The sequence below is a fragment of the Hemibagrus wyckioides genome, linkage group LG05, assembly GCF_019097595.1.
Source record: "Hemibagrus wyckioides isolate EC202008001 linkage group LG05, SWU_Hwy_1.0, whole genome shotgun sequence".
NCBI lineage: Eukaryota > Metazoa > Chordata > Actinopteri > Siluriformes > Bagridae > Hemibagrus > Hemibagrus wyckioides.
In genome coordinates this window covers 11432004-11453980 of record NC_080714.1, presented here as the reverse complement: position 1 = coordinate 11453980, position 21977 = coordinate 11432004, and the positions used below count along the sequence as shown (strand labels likewise).

General features: G+C 37.2%; 2 protein-coding genes across 3 annotated transcripts in view; both read left to right on the top strand.

Annotated features, from left to right (window-relative positions):
- Positions 1 to 1692: 1692 nt before the first annotated feature.
- zbtb34 (zinc finger and BTB domain containing 34) lies at positions 1693 to 18216 on the top strand. Its single transcript, XM_058389566.1, has 2 exons — positions 1693 to 1826; positions 10875 to 18216. The coding sequence occupies exon 2, from the start codon at positions 10910 to 10912 to the stop codon at positions 12428 to 12430; it is 1521 nt and encodes a 506-aa protein (XP_058245549.1). The 5' UTR covers positions 1693 to 1826; positions 10875 to 10909; the 3' UTR covers positions 12431 to 18216.
- A 1030-nt stretch (positions 18217 to 19246) lies between these two features.
- ralgps1 (Ral GEF with PH domain and SH3 binding motif 1) overlaps positions 19247 to 21977 on the top strand; it is a 106404-nt gene continuing 103673 nt past the window's right edge. For both annotated transcript variants that reach the window (XM_058388667.1, XM_058388668.1), the window contains exon 1: positions 19247 to 19569. The gene's annotated coding sequence lies outside the window, so the exon portion shown is untranslated. The remainder of the gene's footprint in view (positions 19570 to 21977) is intronic.

Sequence of the window (21977 nt, the reverse complement as noted above, 5' to 3'; positions counted from 1 at the left end):
TGCCGTAAAACTGTTTTGATCTCAGGCCATAATGAAAAGTGTGACTGTGGTCTACATTTTTCAGTGTGGTAGAAAGAAAAAGTGATTCATTAAATGATTATTTTAAAACAAACAAATGTATAAAAGTTTAATTAAAACTATATTTAGAAGATTTATTAAAAACACTTAATTAAAATCAGATACAAAATAGATACAAGAATTGTATATAGATATTATGCATCTAATCTGGAGCATCTTTAAACTAAAAAAAAAAACCATCTGACGTATTACAACAACTAAACTGATAGAAGAGCATTTTTCTGTTCTTTTTTTTTTAGTTACATCAGGAAATCATCACTGAAACAGCATTCCTTCTTACAGCACAACATCAAAACAAGTGCTTGGTTTGCATACGGCATTCATCATCTAACAGACATTATGCATGGATTTGTATGTAAAAGAAGAAAAAAAAGAAAAAAATAATTGATTCCAAACAGGGCCCAAACAGTTTGAAGCCTGCTTGCTGGTTTCTATCCCATATCCTTCATCAGGAATAGCATTTATTCTTCCATCTAATGATCTCTATGGCTCCAATCATCACTGTTTATACACAATTGGCCATATTCAATTTTCATTTTGTTTTATTAGTAAATTCATTAGATTAGAATTACAAGTATTAGAATTTTTTTCTTTCAGACCAAATCTTAAAATACATGTCTGATACTGACACTCACAGCTGTATTGATCTAATGAAATAATAATTAAATCATTTAGCTGTAAAAATAAAAATAAGAAATAACAAAAGAATGTCTTATTTCTTACCAATTATGTCCAGCAATGAAACTGGTGTTGTTTTTTATTTATTTATTTTGCAAGCGAACTAGATGGTATAAATACTTAAAGTATTTGCAATGAACGAACTCGTACACGCAGAACATAAAGAGATCAACCGAAGGAGAAAGAGCGCCATCTTCGGATTTCAAAAGTCAGTGCAGCTCTGATCCCCGTTCTGTATTAATAACGTATAGTATATCACATTTATATAAATTAGAAATCATAGTTACTCATAGTAATAATCATGAATATTGAACGAATCAATACATTAACTGTGCACTTTTAATAATACACAATCCTGAGTTGGTAATGCATTAACTTAGTAATGACCTCTCAGAGGGAACTATCATTTATTGATGAGTTGTTCTGTATTGACCAGTTGTCTGTATTCTTACCATCTGAAACAAACCTGACTTATATAACCTACCAACGTCTATAGTTTACGGGTGTAAATTTTAGCCAACTCCCTGACCTTTATATTACAAATAAGTCACTTAGCAGAAACGTTTTCGTATTCTGTAAATTCATCACTTAGGAAACGTTGATCCGTGAAAGTCCGCAACACGCTAAAGTAGAAAACATCACTTCCGGTCAGTTCAAAGGAATTAAACTACTGTTTACAAACAAATCCCACTGTAGTGCATTATAGAATTTTATAGAATTATAGAATTAAGGGATTGCTGCCAATCCGACACCAATAAGCAAACGGCAAAATGGTTGGGGAGCCTGTCAATTATTTGTTGCTTCAACCAATAAACACTGCTTATGACGGTTTTTTTTTTTACATTGGCCAATCATTGGCAAGGTCTCCGCCTACCAGTCATGCCTACCGGCTCTCTAGTGCGCATGCGTGAAAGTTTCGCGCACGCGCATTGACAATCGAGTGGAAGACGGAGATTGGGTAGTGACAACAGCAGCAGCAGCTGGTGACGGAGGTGGAGGAGGAGGAGGAGGGTAGACTGGAGCTAAAGAGTGGCGCTCCGGGGGAATGGACAGCATTTAAAGCCACAACGGTAATGAGGACATTATGTTTTCCTGGGTATATTTTTTAATCAGAACAATTCATTGTTAGTGCGACTGATTTAGTCTGTCTCTAGTTACAAATGGTTATCTGGCGACCTAGCTTTCATGCTAGCTTTCCATAGCCGTTTAGCTAACGCTCTAACTAGCTAAGTTTTGCTGGAAGTATTTTTTTAAAAAAATGTTAGCTGTTCGGATGCTAACCGATAGCCCTAACTCACCGAGTTACTAGCTGCTTCGGCGTATAATGATACCCTACCACAGGCTGTCAAAGTTGACACCCTCGAAAAAAACCAACAAAACAAAACAATCAAGCAAATTTCTCTAACCAGATTAGCTAGCTAACTTAGCTAGTCAACTTGACATGCCATGTTTGCTTGAAATCACTGTCGGCTTTATCGGTTTTTCGTTTTTGCAAGCTGCTGGTAATTTTTAATAAATTGTTGCAGTGAGTAGTTAGAAAAACAATAAGGGGTCCAGATTATTTATTAGTTTAGTTGAACGGTGCATGTCTCAGGAGTGGTCAGAACTAAGAAATCTGCTAGCTAGCGAAAAACTTTATCACTTTGATAACTGCTACATGACAGCAATATAGTGAGAAGTTTAAGGCTGCACAGTGGTTGAAGTTTACTAATTACAAATCAAGTAACGTCTACTAGCATGAATCTGGGAGTAAAAAAATACTTCTGTACAACTTCCTTATTTCCTAATCCAGTTCTTACTGGCTTGCATTTTTTCCCCTCATGTCTTTGAAATTTCTGTGTTTTTCTTTTTTTAGTTAGGTTAGTTTCAGCCATGTACTTCATGTAGTGCTGAACCCGATGTTCATCCTGGTCATGTTTAATTTATGCTACATTCTACAAATTCGATAATCATTTTTAATATTATTCAGACCTTAAGCCTAGTTCACTTCTGTGACTTCTTATTATGCTGTGGAATGATTTTGCTCTGTGTTTTTCAGTTCTGGTTGTGAATGTTTTGCACATCTGTCTGTGAAATGTCTGGAAAACGCCCATTTAATTCGTTTGATGTCATTAGATTTGTTAGCTGGTGAATTCAATCTGACATTATCATCTAGCATTCTGTGATCACGACTAGCATTCCCCACGACGGGGGAAACGACAGACTCGCTGGATAAAAAGTGAAGTCCGTTTGCTGCTTCGTACCAGCAGAAAGCACTGGGCAAAGAACAGTTGCTATTGGGCAATATCAGGTCATGCAGTGCTCCTGAATTCTCTCAGGGTTCACACAGGTTGACTGTCCTTAACAGGTTTTGTGTATTTTATAACTTACAAATCTCTTGGTGTATGAAGTTAAATTAAATGCTTATTAAAGTTTAGGATATATAGCTGGAAAGAATAAAGTATCCTTATAGCCAAGAATTAATTCAACTCTCTGGAATGGGCTTTTCCAATATAGCTTAAGATTTTTAATTTTCTTTTTTGCTTGCTCCTCTTTCCATATAGATCCTATAGGTAGGAGCATTATGGTGTACCCAGTATATAAGTGTTTTCCCCTGCAGGGCTTGTTGGAACAGATGGATCCAAGCCAATTAAACCATGTGCCTGAGTAGGCCTTATTGCTTTGCATCTGGTAAGCGCTGAGTTTTTATGGCTGCATTTTCTCTTTACAACGAGCCGTTCAAGCTGTTTTTTGGTCGACAGTCTTGCTATCTGCTGATCTGTAACAGAGACCATCAAACAGGTGATATCAGCAGTAAGTGGAAACACAATACTTTTGTTTTGCTGGAAGTTTAACCTGTCCTGGAAGATTTTGTAAGCGAAGGTGTTGTGTTTGTGTCTTGACATTGTTAGCCACACTAATAATGTGCCTGTGATGGTTGTGGCACGTGTGCCAGTCTCGAGTATGATGCTTGTATGAAACTGACATCTCCAGGGTGGTGGAAGCCGCATCTTTTCACTAGCGGGACGGCCGCTAAAGATATTTTCATGACTGTCATTTAAATTAGAACTGCAACTAACAATTATGTTGATAATTCATTTATTCATTCATTTATTAACAGTTCAATTTTTCCTTTACTACTATTCATTTTTGCTATTTAATATGTTAATATATGTTAATATATTAAATCTAAAAAAAAGTATGCAATAACAAATCTATTTGCTTCATAAAAATCAGCTAACAACACCACAGAACAACTTTAATCTGGCTTAACGAAATAACCGTTTTTTAACCACAATTAATTATTACTGTTATGAAGTAGATCTTTTCCTCCCTTTCCCTCATTTTGGCCACCACCCATCAGCCAGCTCTTTCCTATCATATGATAGCTACCAAATGTGGAGGGTGTAGGCTAACACGTACTTCCTCTGAGACATGTAAAGCCTGCTAGCTGCTGCTCATGCTGCACTACAGGGTAGTGTAACATACTCGAAGAAACACACTGTCCTCTTCTACATATTCTGGTAGCTTACAGATGACCACGATTGGCTAGTTTTACTATAATTAACAGAAGAAACAGAGTATTCCATCCCTCCCACACAGGGAACATTGGTAATTTGGTTCTCTTGGCTCCTGGCCTTAGACACTGAGGCATCATCAGGTTTTGAACTCTTCGTCTGCGCAACTCAGGAGTGCAAGCCCCCCACCCCTTGCATTTCAAGCCATGATTTGTTCATTTATGAGCTGACAGAAAAACAAAATACATTTCCACTGGCTCTCTTTATGACTGAAACACTCCAGTGATAAATTAATATTGCTTGTATGTGCCAGGGGAATGATTTGATTCAGATTTTTTGTCCAAAGCGCTTAATTTGAACACCTCAACTTCATTGTAAAACAGAAGCAGGAGGGTGACTTGAGAAACATTTTATACAAAAGCTTTAGCAATTTATAAGCTCTCCACTTCCCAAAACTGGACACATCATGATTTGTGATGTGATTTATATGGATTACAAATATTTTTGCGAAAATATAGTGAGATAATGTTTTTAGATAAGAATGGTTTAACCGTTGATGTCACTCTCAATTTTTCTCACATTTTCAAACACAAATTAAAACATATATTAATCCCATGAAAATGTTATTTAATTTTGATTGAAATAAAATGTTTGGACAAAAGGGAATATGTAACCATCTACAAATGTGAGGAGTTCAGGATCACTAGAGTGGTGTTGATGAAAACTTGTGAAGTTTTCTAGTTTGCTTTTGTCTTTCTCAAGGGACCTTGTGTGTGTGTGTGTGCGCTTTAATATGCCCTCGCTACATCACACTGATCCTCAGGCTTGTCCACTATGGATACTTAGATATCCTTTTATTCTGTCTTTTCACCGTGGACCCCTGGAACAAATCACAGCTGTGCTGATATTCAGTATAACTTGCTTATGCAATATTGCCATCATAGAATTGTAATTATCTCACCTTTGTGTTAACCTACCAACAAAATCTTCCTGTCTGCTATTATTCCTGCTCCTGCTATGGGTACCACAGGAAGATAAAAGCAACAAATGGATAGATTTGTCATATACAGCATAAAGCTAACATGGAATTGCGCATTTGAGCCATGGTACTCTATATGAATGCAAACCGGTGATTTGGACCTAGAGTCAAAACACCCCAAGTGTTGTCTAGGAGGAAGTAGTCATATGTGATAGATGACTGGCATTCAGGTATTTTAGCCATATGGTAAGTAAGGATAGTAAGTAATTTTGTAGGCATGTAGCAGGTCAGTGACCCACCAGCTGGCAATCAGGTACTTTTGTTTTAAGAGCTTTTACACTGATTTTCATGTGCAAGCATAGGAAATTCGATAGATTTATTGATGTACTGCAGGGAGTACAGTTATCTGACATTTGATAATTGAAATTTAAGAAACATGCCTCATACAGGGGTGGGTAATAATCTTTGAGTGGCTGTCTAAAAGTGCCACCACATTGTGATGCAGAACTTTTTGAAACTAGAATAGAAACTAGAATAACCACATACCAAAATCTGTACCTTTTGTTTGGGAGCTGAATTGTTACAAGCATTGGGGCTTTATAATTACTGCAGAAGATTTCAGGTCTATAGTATCTAAATAAAATTGTCTGCTGAAGAACCAATAAGAATTCCATGCATAACAGCAGAGAGTGAGTTAAAATTGCAGAAACCCCAAAGCATATATAAGGTATGCAGGCTTATTGAAAATTTTATAGCCTAATAACTGAATTACAGGCCATGCCATCTTATTGTGCTGTTTTACGTAGGTTCAAAAGATGTTATTGAACCCATTAGTTAATGAGCATAATTCTACATTATAGAAAATATAAAACTAAACTGTAGAGAAAACTACTGTGATATTTCTACAGCAGTGATTGGTATCAGATGAGTGGTATCTTCCCACACACTTCCATGTACCAGAGGCCATGGAGTTCTAGGGTGTAGTGCTGAATTGCACTCTTTTGTACTGAGTTCAGTCTTATCGTTCCAGGAATCTGTCCAGTTTAGGGCGCCTTTGCTTTAACATTCTATGTTCTTTGCCATTGCTCCATTCTCCATCACTTCACCACTGTTTTTTCTACTCTTAAACTGTAAAAATGAAAAAGAAACTTCAGGATGGATCACATTTGGTAAGCTAATGCGTAGTTGTTTTTTTTAACAGTATTCCTAATATAATGGCATATAGTAACATCATATAAATTGTGTCTAAGCTATCAAAACATATCATAAGCTCTTGAATGTGATTAAATAACTGTGCAGTGAATATAAGCAAAAACATCCCACATGAACACTTGATATAAATACATTGTGAGATATCAAGGTAGAGTTCATCACCAGAATTAGAAAGCATAAACAAAATAATCATTAGGTATCTGTTGTAACCTCTCATGTTCTGTAAGCACAAGGGTTTGGAAGTAAGCCTGGGAAGGGCTCATCCTGGGGATTGAGTTCTTGGTTAAACTTTGTTCCAGCCCAAAAGGACCAGGAAACTTGGGATCAAATTCAAACACTATTATTAATTCCACATTGGAAACTGGGTTAATGTTGACTCAAGCAAATGTTCAAGCTAGAACAATGAAGTGTACACGCAGCATAGTGATGAAGAAGATTGATATAAGTATTAATATAAGAATAAGTATATTTTATATTATATAATTTTATACTAGTTATAGGTAATAATATGAGATTAAATATATTTTGTGTAGTTCAAACTTTATCTTTAACAATTGCTAAAGGACAGAATCCAGGGCTGTAAAATTGTGAGTACAGCCTTCTGGAGCTTAGCCAAGGAAATTTGCCCCTTGAGTCCACCAAACCACTTACATTCTCTGGCAACTTGACAAGACAGTACACATGGTGTAGGCGGCAGCCTCCATTTTGCCTCATGCTGTAATATTCAACTTATATAAAATTAAGACAGTGTAATGGAGTATATGGAAAATGAATGCTTCTTTCTTGGTTATTTATTTCAGTTTAAATAAAACAGTGCCACATGCTATCCATAAGTTAAACAACAACAAAAAAAGGTTGGATATGTAGGCAGCGGTACAGGTGACTTTACAAGCCACCTGGTGGTGAAACTACAAGTTGGCATGTTCTCACATTGTTGAGGCTTTTAGTGCACATGATAACTAGGGAGCTACAAAGCAGGCTCAGGAGAGAGTTGTGAGCATTTAAATATTCTAAGAAGGTTCTACTTTTTAACTGCTTGACCCACATTTTAATAAGTTACATACATATTCCACTGTCCATAGAGTAACGTGGAGTGTTAAATGGCTGTATTTGATTAGGTTTTGGCTTGCATTGTAAATGCACATCCTTATGCCCTGAGGATCTTTCACAAACAAATGATATCAGCGGTGGATTGGACTAAAAAGTACACATTCTTTCTGAAACTTGGATAGAGTGTGAATTCTGTTCTGTATCCAAGTCCCTACCAAATCACTGTGAAATGGGCCAAATGCAGTATATCTTCTTACAGTTCATTTGGGGCCAAGTAGAAATGTGAATTATGTTTCAGGGGGAAAAAAAATCCATGTTCACATAAACCTTAATATTAAGAAAAAATCAATGAGAGAAAAACAATGATAAGATTGAAAACGAGAACCAAATCTCAAAACTGACCCACACAAAGTAACATATCCATCACCCTATACTACAGAAATTCACTAACAGCTACAATTTTGTATTTATTAGGGTTAAGTCCATATTTTCAATGATTTGATTTTCGGGTTTTATCCTCCATTCAAGGAAGGCCAGTCACCGAGTCTGTCGTCAGGTCACAAGTGTAGCGAGGCTTAAAATGTAATTGTTGCCTGTGCATTAATGTCCTTAACCAGGTTTTGGGTGTAATGGTCTTTTCTAATGCAGAACTAGTCATATTTTAGTTAGCTACATATTTTTAAATTGATGATTGACTAGTCAAAATTAATGATGCATTGTGCAACCCCCATGCCTTACATGACATTTTCTGTGTGTTCAGTAAACCATTTCATGGAAGTAATAACTAACCTTTTTTAAAAAACAGACATGTCAAAACAAAATGAAAGCTTATTGTAGCCTGGATGCTTAGTTATTTTCTTAGCGAAAAAATTCGGAATATTTGTTTGTAAAGTAGACAGCATTTGTCTTGTGTTTGGTGAAGTTGGTGCAAGTCTAACAGTCTCAGGAATGTGCTCTGCATGGTTCTTTGCTGAGATGACCAGCTATTAGTTGAAATTGTACTTGTATTAGCCTTGTAACACTGTACAAAAAGGTTCTTAAAATTAGTAAATGTTTATGAACTAACAGTAAATATTTTGCATTGTTTCTGAATGTTAGTGGATGTAAATTTATACATTCACTGCTTGTACTTTCTTTGTGGTTTAACAACATGCCAGCATCCATGGGTAAGATCATTAAACGTATAGTAATTAAATATCTATAGAAATGTTAAAAATTGTGATTTTAATAATGTTGCTTACTTACCAGATATAAAATGTGTGCTACATATCCAAGAGTTGCTAGTCAGTATCCAATTTTTTCGCTTCGCTTCGCTTCCACACTCCAGCTGTGACGTTGTGTTTTGTTTTTCAGAAGTCTACACAACTTGTAAAAGTAGGTTAGTTCCTGGCCTGAAAGATCATCCAAGCACCAAACAATATAGACAACATTTTTTAATCACACTGCTATATAGTGATTGCAGTCTCACTGTTCATAACGTATCTCCTACTGTTGATTTGAATGTGCTCCACAATTGACTGGATATGCACAAAGAAGTCCTTTGAACAACTAATAGCTGTTGAAGTAACAGTGGTTTGTCCAGTGGGTATGGTTTAGTTGGAGCCTGCCACTATAGGGCATCTATTTTCAACTGTAGTCCATTTTGTCCATTTGTGTCACACATGCACAGTCAGAGCTTCTTCCAGTTTTAACAATTGACCGATTACAGTAGCCCATGACTACTAACTTTATGAAATTACGGCAACTATTATTTGTTGACTTGTTGGTTGTTTAGGTACCTTAGAAAGCTAGAGTTTGCTACCAGGTAAGTGTCTGCTAATAATAACGCAAACGTATCTCTAGATATGACCCTGATTGGTTTCTATTTTTACTTCTGTGAATGTGTTACTTATCAATAAACATTACTGTTTGTCACTGCTTGGTGTCTAAACATATAGCAAAAGTTTAGCTGTTGACTTTTGCTTGCTGCTGTGTTCTCTGTTTGTTCCTATTTGTTCCAAATTGCTTTAGGTTTGATGGTTGACTTTTTACTCAAGCCAATAAATATTAATGCTTCCCTCAGTGAAAAGAGTGCCACAGATCCTTATTTGGTCACAATTTTAAAGCACTGTGTAGTCTTTTATAGTGCTTACTATATTTACTAAGGTGTATCTGTCATCACAGAGTAAATAATCATTTTTGCAAGGTCTACCTGCTGCTTGACAGTCATGGAATGGTTTTATTTACTCTCCTGTAATATACATAATCTGCATTGGCATGCGTTGCTCTGTATTCTACTACACACTAACATTTGCCTGTCAGGGTTGGTTCTAAATTATTTTTTTAAGTTATTTTTCGGTTTGTTTTTTTTTTTCTAATCAGTGCAGCAAAACTACTACAATGACAAACTTTATAACATTTCAAGATTGTACAGTACAAACTAGTACCAAAAAAGTTATGGTACTAGTTTTAAATTATTTTAAATTTGATACAGATAATCTGTGGTAAATTCAGTTGCTTGAGCATGGTTTGGAAAAGCACACCTCTGTCTTCTGAAAGCCCCATTTCTGAGAGAGCATGTCATCAAAACAGGTCATAAAGTTAAAGGAATTTTAACACAAAACTGTGTTAAGGCACAGGTCTGGGGAAGGAGAAATTATTCAGATTTTAAATGTCTCAAAGAACACCAGGTAGAGGTTTCTACAGCTAATCTCCCAGCCAAACTGAACAAACAAGGCAGAAACGCTTTACAAAGCGGGGTGAGCAAAGAACTCTGTGATGAAACTCCAGAGGTACTATCCTACCCTAACTTTTCCAGCCATCTATGTAGCACTCCATTTATATAACTATACACTATGCACTGTTTACTGTCTAGTGTGTAAATGAGGAGTATTATCTTAGATGGAACAATAACAGTATTTTATATTTATGTATTTAAAGAAATAAATACACTTATCTGAGAACAATGAAGTGCATAATTCCAACCCCTTAAATTAGAATAACACAGCACACATGCATTTGTTGTATTTTAGCCACAACATGTCATTTAAAAAGATCTAGCCTATATCTTACTGTCAAACAACCTCATAAGACATCGTAAAGCAATCCCTTCAATGTTCATCTAAAATTCATTATACTCTTAATAGCCTTCTCGGCAAAAGAAGAAACCTTTGCCACAGTAGATTTTGACGTTTTACCTCAGACAGATTAAGTCTTAACATCTTACCAATGGGATTAATACCCAACACCAGGAAATAGAATTGTTTTTGTCCTAGTGATCTTTTATTTTTAAATGTCTTTATTGTGTGGACACATTTTCCAAGTTGTATTTCCTTTTTTTTTTTTTTTTTTTTGGAATTATGTAAATAATGTAATCAAATGTATTTTCTGTCTCCTTGTAGGTTTTCTGGCAACCAGGTGAAACGTCAGTGGAGTCATGGAGGACGACAGCAGCTTCATAGAGTTTGATGTGCCAGAGTTCAGCAATACTGTCCTTAAGCAGCTCAATGAGCTGCGGCTCCAGGGTAAGCTCTGCGATATTATTGTGCACATCCAGGGCCGACCATTCCAGGCACACAAAGCTGTGCTGGCTGCCAGTTCACCATATTTCCGTGACCATTCATCTCTAGGCACCATGAGTGGGCTCTCCATCTCAGTGATCAAGAACCCCGCAGTGTTTGAGCAGCTATTAACCTTTTGCTATACGGGACACATGGAGCTACATCTGCGTGATGTTGTAAGTTTCCTCACTGCTGCCAGCTTCCTGCAAATGCAGGCTGTCATTGACAAGTGTACACAGATCCTGGAGGGCCTCCACTCAAAGATTAGTCTGCCTGTGGTTTCTGGCCGGGCAGAAGCTGAAGAAGACCTTGATTCTAGAGCTGGACACAATGGTGCAAAAGATGTGGGCATTTTTTTGAATCCTACCCAGATTTCCCCACCTTATTACCCTAGGAAAAGCCATCGAGTAGAGGCAAGTGGAGGTGGAAAAGGGCTTGCACACTTAACAGAGGAAGGGCAATCGGATCGAGGAAGTGATTGTGCTTCAGAGCAGGAGGCATCAATGGAAGCAGAGCCTGATCACGTGGACTTGATTGAGAAGAATGGGCAAGTCACCGACATTCAAATCAAGCTGGAAAAAACAGAGCGGCCCACCTACTCAGACAGCTCGTCAGCGGGCGATGATAGCTACCACACAGAACTGGTGGATGGTGAGCAAGTTTTAGCTGTGACTGTAGGACCTTATGGGCCAGTGCCATCCCCTGCTCAGTACACCTATTCGACACTCTCTTCATCTTGCTTTGTAGGTATCAGTCCATCCAGTCCCTCTCAGTCGATTCTCAGCGGGCTTCGAGGTGGCCGCACCAGACCTAAGCGCAGTATGCCAGTCCCAGCTGATGTTCTTCCTCAGCTTAAGCCAGGCACAGAGGATGGAGAGGGAATAGCATCTGGAGTTGTTTTTGAGAATGACGTCAGGGAACGAGGTCTGCGTGGCCACTGGTATCCCTTCAACGAGCGCCTTGTGTGTGTCTACTGTGGCAAGTCCTTCAACCAGAAAGGCAGCCTGGACCGCCACATGCGTTTGCACATGGGCATTACTCCATTTGTCTGCAAGTACTGTGGCAAGAAGTACACTCGCAAAGACCAACTAGAGTATCACATCCGTGGTCACACAGACAATAAACCCTTCCACTGCCAGATTTGTGGCAAGTGCTTCCCTTTTCAGGGCACCCTCAACCAGCACTTGCGTAAGAAGCACATGGGTTCCGGCGTTGAGATGAACAACCACACAGGCCCACAAGGAGACGCAGCAGATGGCCAAAGAGGGGCACCAGTGGAGGTCTCCGAGAACGTCTACAATGATGCATATAACGAAGATGGGTCTGCAAAAATCGCAAGCGAGGAGAGTGTAAAGGGCACTGCTGAAGAACCGCCTGGGTCCAGATGTGATTATTAAGTAATTGAGATAATAGTGAGTTTCATTCTGCGATGTGCAGCCTTTAAAGTTTGACCGTTTGTAGAGAAGTAGGTGTTGAACCTGCCTTGCACATTTTCTATTTGTGCATTTTTGTGATCTGGTTTAAGAAGAGATAACGCATTCTTAATAAGCAAGTTTTTCAAAAGGTGAGGGGAATTGTAGTCAGGGAGAAGGATTGAGTGGGATATCTCAATAATTAAGGCCTTTAAAGAGTTTTTTTAAATGTTTTTTTATAGATAAATATTTCCATGTTTTTAAGCGTAGAGTAATATAGGCATGTTGCAATAATGAATAATGTGAAAGCTCAGATAAGATGCTTGTCATATCATGCTTTTACCTGACCTGTTTTTGCACATTTGGCCTTAAGTAGGCCAATAACTCACAAGGATTGGTTTTACCTACCAGTGCAAAAGCTCTGTGACACATCTGTTCAATACCTCATCATACAATGTAACATACTCAAAATAAGACAGTATTGTCAGTTTATTTAGCTTCAATCGGGTTCTTCCTCAGTCCAGAACCTGAAAGGAAGTCAAGATGCATCTTGTTTTAAAGGTTTCAGTTGCTTTTACATAGCAATATTGGCACAACACATTTCCACTACACAAAACCTTGGTACTACAGTGAACTTTCTTTGAGTCTGTATGAAATCCTAACTGCTTTTATTAGATTTGTTAAAAATGCTATATGTTTTAGAGAGAGGTGCTTTTTGGGTGGTTAGGGTTAAGTTGATTTATAGTCTACCTGCTCTGTGCAGCATTAAGGATGGGGAATTAAACAAACCGATATTATGACTTGTATAGGTATTTACATCAACAGCAAAAATATACACATAACTGACATAACTGATTATTTATAATGCAAGAAAACATATTTCCTCTAGATTTTTAGAGATTTTAATACAAGGAAGTCATTATATTTAAAAAAAAAAAAAAAATACAACAAATCAGAAGAGCTAATGTTGATTTGAGTTTTACTGTTGCAATATTTGTTTGTTGTTGGTTTTCTAACAACAACTTGTGCTGGGCCAGAGCTTCCACTGTAAAAAATCCTAATGCTCAGAAACCTCTCTGAGCAGCACAGTTATAATCTCAGTACTGAAAATCATGCCGAAACTCCTCAACACTAAACAAGCATTGAATGCATTTTTAGATTAGATTAGTGTAAGATGAGTGTCAGTACAAGCTAATAGATAGTGTGTTGCTATACACAGCTCTGGTGAGCCACATCAGCCAGCTTGGGGATGAATGTCTTTTGTTGCCCTTAAAGCTTCCTTTAATTTATTCAACATCAGAAATATTTAGAGGAAGTGTCAATTTCAATTCTGTCGGTATAATCTTAGCTTCTATATTTGTGAAGAAATTACCAAAAAATTTTTTTTTACGAATTTGTTGAAATTTCCTTTTACAGAGTTGGCACTCAAACTCCTTAGAAATTTGATTAAGTACTAATCCCAAGATCACTGCTTCTTAAATCATCATCAGCAGTGCAATATCATTTTACACACACACAAAAGCAGGAATATCAGGCACTAAAAGGGATTATATATTCTTAAGCTCAAAATAACTGTGCCTGTCAGAATTGGGTCAATAAGTTTCTCATCTTAAAACAAGAATATAAGCACTGTCTGCAAGAAAACGTCGATGATACTCTATATACAGTCATTCATTTTTATATTTTTAAACATGAAAGGATTATTTGAGCTTAGAGTGTTTAAAAATGTAAAGCTTGTAGATATGGAATTGATTCTAGGAGCGTGTTTGTCTAACAGTGAGAAGAATGCTGCTGCGCTATTAGCCATAAAATATGACTCTGGAAATTAACTCTAAAACCTACTGTTGGGGAAATCATAGTAATCTTATCTATTCAGGCCAAAAAGAAGTATAAACAGTTGTACTGTTCAAAGTTCTGACAGTATTTTTTAAATCTACTGAAAAATGAACTTCTTAGCCTTTAGATTAAACCTTGTTGTCTTTGAAGGCACACAAGTTTTCATCCCCAAGAATGAAACTTTTATGTATGGCAAATTTTATGTAATCTGGATGACTGTAAGATTTTCTTTCTTCACTGACCGACATTAGATAATGGTGTTTGTTCTAATCTCTGTGGTCTCCAGTCTACTTCACACTTCCATTATAAGTTAGCTGAAAAGGTTTACCTCTGACAATCTGTGGATATATTTTTCCAAGTAGTTTGGAAAACGTTGACTCACAATGCTCTATTTATACTCTTCAAAATTTGTGTTAATAATTCAGTCACTGTAAACGTTGAGTGCTCTTTGCCCTGCAAGACACTTGTGCAGATTGCCCCAGGGCTGGCATGGCCTCTTTAACACATACCACTTATGCTAGGCATTTCGCATTTACTATCGAAACCCCCTTACTGAAAATCATAGCACTTAATTTGAAATTATTCGTCATTAGCCTGTGTCTACAGTATTGTAATGTTTTTCCTCATTTTATAGATAACATACAGCATTTTCTTCCTTAGACCAAAGCAGATGGTTTTATGGTTAATGTACTAATGGTGCTTTCTTTTTCTTTTCTTTTTTCCATTATTTTATAGACACTGTTAGTTTATTTAAATCAGTTTGGCTTCATATTTCTATGTTTTATGTTGTGAGTACTTTCAAGGAAACTGTCAAACCCTTTGTCTTAAAAAGGCTTGTTATGTAAGGTGAGATTTCGCACTGAGAAAAGTACCAGTGCTTTAGAGAATCCTGTGGAGGTTCTGTTTTCTTTTAACTTTTCCTTAAATATGTTTTATTTAGCTTTTTATCCTTTTTTTTTTCTTTTTCTTAAGTGTTTTTCTTGTGAAAAAATTGTCAAAAGGTTTCAAAGCCTAGGTTTGCGAGCAGGTATAAACTGATTGTTGCTAGTTGCATGTCTGTACTCAGAATGGCTGTAGCAGTCAGCAGTGATCATCGGAAGGTCCCTTTCCATTTTGAGAATGAAGAGTAGCTGACATTCTACACAACAGATGGTCTACAGTCAATTATGTACCTACCATAAGATGGATGTACTCATATCTAGTGCCCACAGCTATTGTTCTGGTGAAAATGACATGTTTTTGATCACATGTATTAAAGAGATTAGAGTATGTCTGCCTAATAGTTAATGCAATCTTGGCCACTAACCAAAGAGCAAGCCAAAAAAATGTGTGTGATAGTTATGTACACTGCGCAGTTGAGTGTTAAGAGCAAACCCAAATCCCACAACCATTGAGAAATCATGAAATTATTTTGAGTTCTTATGTGTTTTTTTTCTTCTTCTTTTTTTTTTCTCTCTCTGGCTCCTTATTTTAATTCCTCTCTCCATACTCTCCTTTTTTTTAAAAATGTGTATGAACAAAGGAGCAAATCTGCTTCATTGCAGTTAAGGTAAATGTAACTTAAGCCATAAACATGTGATAGCAGTGGTGGAATGACTGGATGTTTTATTTCTTTGAAGAACAAATAAGTTTGAAACATCAGTTCTTATTGAATAATCTGTATTAGGATTAAATCTGTGCCTTGCCACAAGAAATGCTAATTTACCCGATATACCCCTTTTCTAAAGTCGGTTACAGGACAGATACATTGTTTGTGCATGAATCAGTTCATTTTGGTCATGTGTATTTATCAAGCAATTGACACTTATGCTTATTAACACCACTTGTCAGGGTTCTCGCTTTATAAATGCATATAATCTTGTACCTGTTGCTTTTATGTGTTATACTATGTGTTAAAGTTTTACAGAGTTAAGAAGTTAAATGCAGTAGCAGAGGTGTTGCATTAATAAATGTAATATGCAGTTTTGACCGGAAGAGATTGTAGCAGGTCATAAAGGGACAATCAGACAGCTTCATACACGCGAAGCTACCTCTTGAAATAAGTGATATTATACCTTCGACTATTGAATTTAACTTTAATTAGATTTTGGTGAGAATGAATCCTTTTATTGTGCCAGCCACTCTGCAGTTTAATATTGAAGTGCATGCTAGACCACTTGTAGATGTAGATATGTACTGCATGGTGGTTACCACATTTATAACAAAAACTGAGATGGAGATCTGTATTTCTGTTTATATATTTTATTTTTGTTTTAAATGTTATTGTCTGGCATGCACTTAAGATGAACTTTCTTTTTTTTAATGTAATCAAAAGATATTCTAAATAGAGGGGACTAGCTTACCATAACTTACTCCTCTTTAATGGGACTCAAATATAAGGCCTCAAATATTTCACTTCTAGGGAGTTTTAACCTTTTTAATGGTGCTTTTAGACTGGTCAGGTGTATTTGATTTTCTATACTAATACATATGTACATAAGGGACATGGTGATTTTAAATATGGTTGAGTATAACAAGATTAGTGTCAATCAATTCATTTTGAACTGTTCACTGTTTGTGTTCAAATCGCAGAAAGGCCAGGCAGTTACTATGAGCTGTGAGCATGAATCAGAATTAAGGGTTCAAAGGAATAGCTATAGGACTACTTTAAGAATTTGCAGCTTGTCCTTATATCAAAGCTGACTTGCTTCAGGTAGTTTATGAACACTGATATTAGTTACAAAGTCTTCCATTGCTTCTCTGCTTCCAACATGTCCCCACTGTGTGATATGCAAAAGCAATATCCTTTTTTTAAACAGTTTGGCACTGCAGTCTGTTGCACATTACAGAAGAATCAAGTGTCAATGTGAGTGCTATCGGTGATATCAGGGAGCCATGGAGATGATGATGATGATTATAATGATTATTACTAAGAGTCTTGTGAAAATTTGGATACATTGTGTGGAAATGCTTCATAGTTTGGCTTCTTGGTTTAATACGGTTCATAGGCCATATATCAACCGAAAGCTACGAGTTTCTGAGCCTCATGGATGTTTTGTTTGTGCATTTGTCGACATTTGAACTCCATCCATCTGCCACGTCACTGCAGCCAGTTCAATGCTGTATCTGTATCAAAAATGAAACGGCATCCTGGGGGGGGGGGGATATGCTGCTTCCCTGAGAGCCAGAAGATATCTTCCACATCCTCGTATACTGGGACTGCAGATCAAATTAAGACCATCAGAGCTTGTACACACCGTACTGAAAGTAATAAGTATGTCTTATTGGTGGATTTCTGCTATCAAACAGTCCTTGGAATTCTGTTTGCTTCTAGTTCTCATGTATTCTGTGATATGGCAAAAAAAAAAAAAATACAACTCAGGGTTTACTAGTATTCAGCTATGGCCACTTTGGACATGCAGTGCATTTTGTATGTTCAAATTAATCATGCACTTTTACTTCAGGTTGGGGAAGCAAGTCCTCAGTCAATGGTTCCCAAAAAAATCAGTCTGCCTCATGGGTGTCTGTAAAACACCCACCTTTTTTCCGTTTTTACTTTCTGTATCCATGGGTTGAGCACAGGGCTTTAGCATCGAGGAAACGCTGGAGATCTTTGAGCCTTTTCCATGGAAGTATCTCTCTGTAATCCACTATATTAACAACCTCACAAACCCTACTGTGAACCTCAGAAATTCTACTGTTTTATACAATTATGAAGTACATTAAAGCTAGCTGGTGCCAATGCTGTAAACATTAACTCGCCATTTTTGAATTTTGTTTCATAGCATGAAATAATATATTTATTCAAATGATATATTTTGCTCATAATCATTCTGTGCTGCTTTTTTGTTTGTTTTACAGAGCTTGTAAATTGCTTTTTTATGATCTATAAATGACAATAGATGCACAAAATGCAAACTGCATTTATTCGTAAAATAAAGATGCTGATTTGGCAAGTGTGTTTTGTGTGGATTTTGTGTGTGTGTGTGATAAAGCAAAGCCGGTGGTTTCTATAATGCCTAACTTTATTATTTGATTATATATAATTAATCTACGTGATTACGTGGGTGGATAGATTAAGTAGAGCTCATGTTTGTGTAACGCTGGTGTCAGGTTGGTGTGCAGCGCTATCTGCACTCTACCACCTGATGTCGCTGTTTACACTTCATTGAAAAATAACAGGCCAGACTGTGCTTCGGTGTTTGTTTACGTCCATTATCTGTACCTAAAAATTGATATCGAGTCTAATGCAATTATTTTTTAACTGCAGGATTGCTCTTATTTATAATCTCTCTATAATATAGGAGATTAGTTACACGAATATAGTTTTAAATTTAAGAGTATTTGTACAATACAAACCATACAAGTGAAGTCAAATTGTATTTAGAAAGCACTTTTAAACACAATGGTTGATCAAATGTATGCTGTGCATAACATCATATAATGTGACATTAAATTACTATGAAACAAAGAATAAAAATACTTTTTTAAAAGAAGCTGTGAACGTGGCAAAATAGAAGAAGAAAGATAGAAGAAGCTGGTTACAGGAGCAATAAGTAGCCAGCAAATTGTCAAAAAAAAAAAGTACTGTGAAGCAACACCAGAAAAAAAGTTAGGTGTGTGTGTGTATATATATATATATAGAGAGAGAGAGAGAGAGAGAGAATTTTTAACACAAATTCTGAATTTAATGGGAAGCCAGCGAAGAAATGCCAATACAGGAGAAATATGATCGTTTTGGACCCTGTTAAAAATCTAGCTGATTACTTTAGTAGAAAAACATCAACTCAATTGTCTTTAATGTCCCATCTGATAATCTAATCTGGAAAACAATCCGGTCGGTCATCTACAGCTGCGTGTGAACTGCGTGTGAACGCACCTGCGCGACACGATGCTGACCTAATTCATGATTCGTTGCTTTGCACAGGGCGGGGCTTAGCAACATAATACTACAACGTGATTCGCCCCTATTGCTTTCCATCAGAAACCTGCCACTATCGTACCTGACACTAACCGATGTCTATGGCCAGCTGTAGGTAAGTGGTCCTGTCCACCATCCAGTAGTAACTTGTCCAGAAACGGTACAATTACATACGTGCCGCGCAATAACGTGTATCAGTGCGAAGCTGTTTAAGAAGAATAACCGAAAAGCACCATTTAAAGATCCATTCAGAACACTGCCATTTCCTTCTACAAGCCACATCGACTCTGGGATTAGAGCAGGCGCGGTGCTCTGATATATGGCTATGTACATTCACGAAACCTGCTGAATCTGTGGACTCCGGCTTAAGACACGTTACCTTCAACGGGTGAGTTGGAAAAAAAAAAAAAATCAAAATCAAGAAAACACATTTGACACATTAAAACACACGGCTGCGACAGGATTTGCGCAGATGAGACCGAAAGAAGAAGGTGCCATTTGCACGCTTGTCAATAACGCGCCTGCGCCATTGCTTTGAAAACATCCTTCAATACGATATGCTTTTCATTATGTCAGTACTCGGGTAAGAGGCTGATATTTTGAGCAAACAGCACGCGTTATTATCACTAAGTCATTGTTTACATTACCGACAGAGTGTCTGTTCACGCCAATTTTGTAGGCTACCCGGTTTGTTTTGATAGTGCTAACGCTAGCGACTGTACTAGAATTCAACATTTACAGGCTTTGGGAAATCTGTGGTCAGCAGTGCAGGATATGTAGTGCGGTGACAACCATCCTCCTACATTTTAATGGTCCTAGAATACATCCAAGAAGACGGCATCGAAGCGATATGTTGTTTTATTGTTTTTGTTTCCTGTTGTAAACAAAGGCAACTATTTCCTTTCCTAAACCTGTATGACATGAAGCCGGCTATACGGCTCAGGAAAGTACCTGCTTTTACGTGTGGCTTCCACTTTCACATTTACACACTGACACACTGGATCACTCAAAGAAAAAAAAATTACTAAAGAAACAATGCTTGTATCTGGAGTGGTACTCTCAAGGGAACACCTTTTGTACCTTTTAATCATGTATCTTTTACCTAGAAAGTGTCTAGTGTATCATGAAAGGATGTTTTTATGTTTTTGGTCCAAGTGACGTGAAGGCCAGAATAAATGATCAGTTTAGTAGAAAAATGACACAACTTTAAATGTGTTGATGTATCTGCACCAAAACCATAGTACAGATCACCTATAAAACAAGCAAAGTTCATACCACAGTTGGACATTTTGTAGTCTTACAACATATAAATCAATATAATGTGGTAACCAATTCACAAGAAAAACCCCTAAATATTTGCTGCCCTACATTAGTTTGTCCAAGTTTTTTTTTACTTGATCAAGAATTACCATTAGCACTTTTTATTTGCAGCTCATCTCATGGGATCATTGCTTGATTTTTGTCTCCAAGTGGAATAAAGTTGTTTTTTGAAACTTTTAATTCCTGTTGTTCAAGGAGCTGGAAGTTGGCAGCTCTTCTTAAAAATTAATGACCTGTACTGTATGACACTGTACATGTGATGAGCATGAGGATGCCCTTGTGATCTTATTTATCAGTATAGGATGGGGATAGGTGGTCATGTCATGCATTTAAAGAAAAATCTTTTAATGATGAAGCAGATTTTTTCATAATAGGATTTCCACGCAAAACTGTGCTATGGATGTCAGCTATGCCATGCTTGTGATTTAATTTTTTCTGTAGACTGTGGAAGCAGATTTTGCTTGCATGCATATGAATGGCAGTCCGCCCACATTCTTAAGATCAGGACTGTCATTCACATGGTTAAGCAAAGTTATCATAGTAGTGCACATCCAAACCAAGTCTGTGCACAAATCTAGTGGAGATCATTGACAGCATTCATACACAATGATTGGTGGCTCAGTGGTTAAGGTATCTGGGTTACTGATTAAAAAGTCAAGGTGTTCACCACCAAGCTGCTCTCTAAGCAATGCTTTCTTCTCTAGGGATGCTGTATCATAGCTGACCCTGCGCTCTGTCCTCAACTTCCTAACAAGCTGGGATATGCGTAGGATAAATTTTACTAAAGTATATGTGACAAATAAAAGTGATGTCTGTCTGTCTGTCTGTCTGTCTGTCTGTCTGTCTGTCTGTCTGTCCGTCCCCTTTATCCCAATCTGTATAGCGCAGAGATGAGTTATATCAGGCAACAGTATTTTCCTCATCCCCTTGCCTCAAGTCCGATGGCCCGGGAGAGTTTCATGTTTTTTGTTTGACCTGAACTAAGCACAGTGAGGACTTGTTAATAAGCTCTATAGCTGAACCAAGTGCCTTTGTGAGCAGGGAAAACGTAAAACTCTACATGGCAGTGGCCTTGCAGGACTGCATGTGAGAAACCCTGTTCCTACCTGACCACATTACGCGTAAGTTTTCGCATTAGTGACCTGTGCCTTGACAGAGCTGTGCAGAGCTCTAGCTTATAGTGAACAAATACAGAGCTCTTGGGTTTGATGGTTTACCTGCATGCTTTTTAGATTCTTAGCTCCATGTTTGTCCCTAGGCAGTAGTTTGGCCACAAGGTTTATATTAACATGTTTTGCATTGTTCTTTCTATAATAAAAGCTTGCTAAAGGATTTGTATGGTGAATCTGTGGTATTTTTTCTTTATTTAAATCTTCATTTTGAGATGAGATGTTTATTTTAACATACATTTCTTAGCAGGCTCTTCACTGTCAGTGTTTTGTAACTGCCAGTAGCTGCAACCCAAATGGCATACTA